Genomic DNA, 6,850 nt, shown 5'->3' with positions numbered 1-6,850 from the left:
GTAGTCAGTACAAAGTAAGAAATGTACAAACTGCTTTACATAGTCCATGTAAGTCAGTTTAACATATTTTACATGACTATCATTAATAATGAAGAAGGTAATAATAATAATGCATGTAACTGTAACTAGTTTGAAGAGTTACCACCTTTATGTTGGTCAATATTAACAAAAACAATCTGTTAAATATTAAGGGTTTTATAACCTGATAGAGGGTGTCCGAAAACAGGAAGTGATATGGTAATGTCCATCAAGTTTCACATTGGGCTCAGAAATCAGCAGCAGAGCAGCAGGTGAACATGTCTGCTGGAGAAGATTCAGTCGTGTGTGTGTCACTATGCCAAGGGTTTCTGAAGAAAAGAAAAGATAAAATAGTAAGTGTTTACTAAGTTCATACAGATTGGCTGAGTCTTTTATACAACATATGTTGTATTTTATATTTTCTAGATCATAACTCTGAGTTTGAATCGATCACATTCTCAGCATTTAGTCTATTTATGAAGAGAAAAGAGACCTGCTTCTGTAATGACTCCATCGTTTTACTGATTATTTTAGAAGCTGAGGTGGGTTACTTACTGGTTCAAACTTCATAACGCAACCCTTTTCTTCTACAATATAAAACATGGAAGAACTGTAAGTATTTGTGTCAAATTTTCAGCTTTTACATGTTCAAATGAATTTGTATTGAATTTTAGCTTTTCTGTAGTTAGATTATGTTCGCTTGATGAGCTAAACACGGCTCAAAGACAGTGGAACGGTTTGCCATGGCATGGCATTATGTCTGGAAACTGGTCCATTGTGTTGAAGCATTTGAAAGCAGCCTTTGGTTTCAGTTCTGTTCATCTTTTTCAGTCTCTTTTCAACTGAACTGCTTTGAGTTGAGCAGTTAGTCCGAATACTAATGTTTAGAGAATTGTAATATGTGATTGTGCATTACATTTAAAAAGTGTATATTTGAAACACATACAATGCAAATAATAATTTAAATCAAATAATAAAGTGACTAGAAACAATTGCAATAATAAAGGAATGGGAATTGTTTTTGTCCTGACACGTATGACTAATTGCAGCACTACATGCTTCTATACTGTCACATGAAAGCATATTACTTAAAAAAAAAAAAAAAAATATATGAAAAAATAAGTCATTATACAATAACATGGAACAGAAAAAGTAAAGTTGCTAATATCAAAAAAGCTTTGCTCATATGGTTTATGACACTGCGTGACACAATGCTATGTAGAAAAACGAACAAAAGTATGTTGAATAGTTTTAAAAACTGTAGTAATAGTCATCTTGAAGTCAGAATCACATTTTTCCCATGTCAGATCCAAAGTTCACTTCTGCACAAACTTCAGAAGTCGCACTTGTAGGAGGTTTAGTTCACAGTTTAAAAATGTTATTCACTTGGTTAGTTTATGAATTAATTTATATATTGATTCAATATTGCTAATTCAGTTATTTGATGAAACCATTTATGTAGACTAGTGTCATTTTAGACTAGTGTGTGATTATTTAGACATGCACTTTACAGTGTTATACTGCTATCTATAAACTTTTATTAGTGTTTAACTACATTACCTATTAGCTAGGGGAGATTGTGTAAATTTCATTTTGGACCTCACTTTAAACATTCAAAACGAAAGGAATAAAGACAGAGTATGTGAAAATGCATTAAAATATGCTGGTGTTTTTTTGTTTTGTTTTTATTTTTTTTCTCTCTGACAGTCAGACCTCAGAGGACAGTATTACCTTATTGAGGTAAGTTGTGACTTCAACTTCTCCCTCTCACTTTCAGGGGTCAGAAGAATCACCCTGGCTTTCAAACACAAACATAATTACTAATGGCTTTTAATCTGAGCTGTTAATTATATCCCATTATTTAACAGTCACATGCCCAGTTAAAATAATCACTATGGCTTTGTGAGACTTCACTATTTTGTGGTTGGTGATTAACAGGTCGAGTCTGTGCGTGAGATAATGTGGACTAAGAAAAAGCACTATATTTTTGAGATCGCTATGAAAAACGGGAAGAGGAAAGTCCTGGTGAGTTCCCATGCTGCCGTTCTCTGCTCAGTACTGTGTTTGTTTGAGGATGTGGTCCATAGTCATTTACCAGCTAGTATAAAAACATTCTCCTGTAGGAGTTCATTGGAAAGTACCATCACTGACTGTTGCTTTGAACAGGGAACAGGGATCACTTGTGTTTTGTGTTATCTCATACTTCATGTATGGATTTCCTGCTGAATGCAAACTGTGATTTGATTAGCAACATATTTAGGAGCAAAATTGGGAATCATGCCTTGCTTTACTAAAGTACATATCAGTAAATTAGTATCATAAAACTGACAAATAGGTAAATGTTAAAGTTTAGGAAAATGCTAAAATAAGTTTGGGTAAATGTTATAATTTCAAAAATAAATTTGGGTAAATGTTAAAAATGAGTTTGAGTAAATGTTAAAATGTTAAAAACGTGTTTGGGTAAATTTTAAAAATAAGTTTGGGTAAATGTTAAAATGTAAAAAATAAAGTTTGGCTAAATGTTAAAATGTTGAGTTTTTTTATTGTATATTATATATTACTTAGTTTAAGTATTTGTTCATAAGCTAAGTATTCATTTAATTAATTTGAAGTGTTCACCAACAGGCTGCAGAAACAGCAGATCTCAGACAGCAGTGGATGTGCCAGCTTTTGCAAGCAATGAACCATCATGTGTATAACACCCCTGAGCCGAAGCCACTCTGTCACCCTGCTGAGCCTGACTCACCCAGCATGCCGTCTGACGCTGTTACACCAAACAGAACCTCCCATATCTACATTGATCTTGGTATATTTTACCGAACTGAACTGATTTCTAACTGAATCTTATAAATAAGTCTAGTCCATTACAGTAGTTTAATTCAGAGTTTAACCTTTGAATGAAACTGCTAGATGCTTATTTTTGTTTTAATGAAACAGTATAATATATGAACAGCAGATATTGTTAACGTATTTCTTTTGCTTCATGACCTCAGACATGCCCCAGGATGAGAGCAGTCAGTACGCAGAGGATGAAGTCAAACAGAAGGCTGAAGTGATTGAACTCGAGAATGATTATGACGTCCTGCCACTTTGCAAACGTTGGTGCATTTGTTGTCTTTTTGCTAGGCAAAAATGCAGTTTCCGCACTTTTACTGTTACTATTAGCCAAAATACAGTTGATCAGACAAGATTCCTCTGATATTTGCTTCTTTAATTTTTCCCTGGAGATATGAGATTAATGTTACTAACAAGTATCAAAGTACCTACATTTTGGTGACTTCCTTTACTTGCTGGCAACATTAGCTATGAAGCAAGGCCTTATTTGATGGGGGATATCACTTAAGATACACTATATGGTCAAATGTTTGTGGATGCCTGACCAAGACACACATATGTGGGCCTTCCCCAAATTGTTGCCACAAAGTTTGAAGTACAGAATTGTATAGAATGTCTTTGCACACTGTAGCATTACAATTTCCCTTCACTGGATCTAAGAGGCCTAAACCTGTTCCAGCATGACAATGCCCCTGTGCACAAAGCGAGCTCCATGAAGACATGGTGTGTGAAGGTTGGAGTGGAAGAACTTGAGTGTCCTGCACAGAGCCCTGACCTCAACCCCACTGAACACCTTTGGGATGAACTGGAACACCGACTGCACCCCAGACCTCCTCACCAACATCAGCGCCTGATCTCACTAATGCTCTTGTAGCTGAATGAACACAAATCCCCACAGCCACACTCCAACATCTAGTAGAAAGAGTTCCCAGAAGAGTGGAGCTTATTATAACTGCAAAGGGGGAATAAATCTGAAATGGGATCTTCAACAAGTACATATGGGTGTGATGGTCAGGTGTCCACAAACTTTTGGCCATATACTGTATCTGTCACCAATTTCAACCATCCATTTTTAACACACCAAGATGCCTCGGATGTATCGTGGGGTGAAGGTGGGGGTTGGTCTTATTATATAACTACACTATGTCACAGGATCTCTTTAATTATTAACCACTGCTTGTAGCTCCAGTGCAAAACTAAACTGGTATAAATGTAGAAAGAAAAGATTCTGTGCCACACGAACTTCCATTATTCACCAGCAGCATTATCCTCAAAGCAACAGCGCAAAACTGATAGTGAAACCCCAGATACGTCTTGGCCAATTTAGGGTGTGGGGGAAACTGTGGAAATTTCAGATATGTGTTAAAACGATATTTAACAGATATGTCTACTAACAGTAAAAATATTTTATTTCAGTACATTATTCTAGAAAATGTAATTTATATCGTTTGTAAGCAGTATAATGTATTTGCAGCCCTGCACTCGGAGGAAGTCATTTATGATACACCTCAATCAACCCGGCGAGCCAGTGAGCGAGTCCATGGTATGTGTCCACCTCATCTCTCACTCCCATCATCCACTCACTCACTCATTCACTCACTCATTCACTCAATCATTCACTCACTCAATCATCCACTCACTCACTCACTCACTTGCTCACTCCTTCCCTCATTCATCCACTCACACTCTCTCTCACTTGCTCATCCACTCACTCCCTCACTCATTCATTCACGCCCTCACTCGCTCACTCACTCACTCATTGACTCACTCATTCACTGTCACTCCCTCATTCACTCTCACTCACTCACCCACTCACTGTAATGCACTCCCTCACTCAGTCACTGTCATTCAGTCTCACTCACTCACTCACTCACCATCTGCTTTGATCTTTCCCATTTCAGAAGCAACCGAAAGCATCTATGATGTCCCAAAGTATGCATTTAGGGAAACATCAGTGAATGGTAAGTGAAATGACAGTGTGTCATTTATAAGCTATGATGTGTACTATTGTGTAATTACATGTGATTTGTGATTGTATTTGGCCCTGCAGAAGGCTCTTGTGCTAAAGAGCTCCCTGAGATCACAGGTCTCCTCCATGACATGGTGACGTGTTTAGGGGGAAACTCTGCAGACTGGGTCAGAGCGACTGCTCCAGAAGCCATCTGTCAACCTTAGCCACACTGTAAAGACAAGCATTTATTGTGATAGACTTCAGACAGCAAATTGGACTCATTCCTGTACACACTTGTATATGATTAGATGCATATCTTGCATTTTATTTCTCTTCTACCCATCATCAAAAATTTCATTTTGAATTAACTGCTATTTTTGTTATTTTAGTTTTATGCAAAATGTTTTTCATAATGAGCATGAGATCAGCGTGATCAGTCTGCCATTTTGATATAGAGACTGGCCCTGGGGCTACAAAGTGGCATAAGAGAAAAGTACTAGCCCTATCATCCGGACATCGCCGGAGGTCAAATCCAGACGATGCCACAGCCATCTGAGTGTGTTACACCGGCCCGTGACACAGCATGAGCAGCAGAGGCAGTTAGCTGTTTGGAAGCAGGGCCATTTCTGAACACATGGAGGTCCTAGGCAGCGTCAAACCTACTGTGCTAATTGTATTATTTTATATGCAAAAACTAATACAATTAATGCGGATTAATAAACAATAAACTAAAAAGGACTGAACAAGAACTATATACACTAAAACAATTAAATCATCAAAACCTAATCTGATCTGCAGAAACATGCTCCTCAGGAGCAACAGCCCAACACCAGTACTTAAGAATCTGGAACCTCTGAGATTTAAAAAGTCTGTTTTGATGAAATTATTGAAATGGAAACGTCTGCAGCTTTTTGTTGTTGTTGTTCAAATAAAAAATTAAATTAAATTTTGGCTCATTTTGGCAAATCTTGGATGACCAACTGATAATCAGATCATACTCTCGTTATCAGTCATGTGCTCATGGATAAGGCAAAAAAGGCAGCAGATTTTGTCGTCATTTCTTAAAGTAAGCAAAAGTGATGAGGCAAAACCAGATGTTACAAAACATAAACATATAAATAAGGACATCTGAGGACCATAAATACTTGAAGCAAGTTACAGATGATTTTTAGCAGGTTATATCCACACGTCTCTGAAGACATGCGCTGGCTCAGAGCCAATTTTAAGCATCATAGAAGCCAATGCAGCATTTTTATACAACTTTGATAAGGAGAAAGGTTACAGCTAAGAGTTATTAATATCAGCATTGTCAAAATGGCTCTTTAAAAACTGTCTTTAAGACACTCTTACAGTCCCCATGACATGCGTAGATTTGATTTAGAAATCATTGTTGAAGAGTCTTGAGACCTCAGAGGAGAAATCCTTCATTCAGATGGTGTGATGCTCATGCTGCATATTATTAGCTACGATGTAATCAAATCAAATCAAATGTACCTCTTATGTGATGGTCTTTTTTTTTTTTTTTAATGGAAAATTACAACTGAGAAACTGTACCAGTAAAGTGTTTACATTTATCAGTGCAGCTGCAACTTCTTATAGCCTAAAAATCACACAGTGATGTTTTGTATATTAAAGATAAATGTAATGCTGAGCAAAGCAGATGGATCAAATCAACTGTCTAAAAATCTTAAATTCATATTCAACCTTGAGAGTATTTAGACTTTTCTTTAATACCATTCATAGAGCAGGGAAAGTAGCACCACCAACAAAAAGCTGTTATTTGCTTTAAAATGCTGTTTATATGCTGGAATTCCTCTTATGTAGCCGGATGTTATTCACAAAGAGACACGCTTGAATTAAATGTCCTAATATTAAGTTATTACATGAAGTTAGACAAAATCATTTAAAAGATTTAACTGTAGTGACGCTACTGTACACATGTTGTCCTAGCTCTAGGAGACAGATCCAGTAATTCTGCTCCTCAAGAAAAGCAGCAGAATTAGATAAATATCATGAAAATGACATTTTTGATTTAAAAAAAAAAAA

At 36.6% G+C, this 6,850-nt stretch overlaps 1 protein-coding gene across 2 annotated transcripts; it reads left to right on the top strand.

Annotated features, from left to right (window-relative positions):
* The first annotated feature begins 72 nt into the window (after positions 1 to 72).
* LOC113535999 (uncharacterized) lies at positions 73 to 6,687 on the top strand. 2 transcript variants are annotated; one of them, XM_053228606.1, is made up of 9 exons: positions 73 to 371; positions 553 to 630; positions 1,726 to 1,758; positions 1,957 to 2,043; positions 2,644 to 2,824; positions 3,012 to 3,116; positions 4,328 to 4,396; positions 4,755 to 4,814; positions 5,260 to 6,687. In XM_053228606.1, the coding sequence occupies exons 1-9, from the start codon at positions 297 to 299 to the stop codon at positions 5,358 to 5,360; spliced, it is 789 nt and encodes a 262-aa protein (XP_053084581.1). In that variant the 5' UTR covers positions 73 to 296; the 3' UTR covers positions 5,361 to 6,687. The 2 variants fall into 2 exon arrangements, with proteins under 2 accessions (XP_053084581.1, XP_034154293.2); XM_034298402.2 differs by having other exon boundaries at positions 4,904 to 6,687.
* The last annotated feature ends 163 nt before the right edge of the window (positions 6,688 to 6,850 follow it).

This window comes from Pangasianodon hypophthalmus, chromosome 23 (genome assembly GCF_027358585.1).
Source record: "Pangasianodon hypophthalmus isolate fPanHyp1 chromosome 23, fPanHyp1.pri, whole genome shotgun sequence".
In the NCBI taxonomy this organism is placed as follows: domain Eukaryota; kingdom Metazoa; phylum Chordata; class Actinopteri; order Siluriformes; family Pangasiidae; genus Pangasianodon; species Pangasianodon hypophthalmus.
The sequence above is the reverse complement of the archived record's forward strand: the minus strand, read 5'-3'. Positions and strand labels throughout refer to the sequence as shown.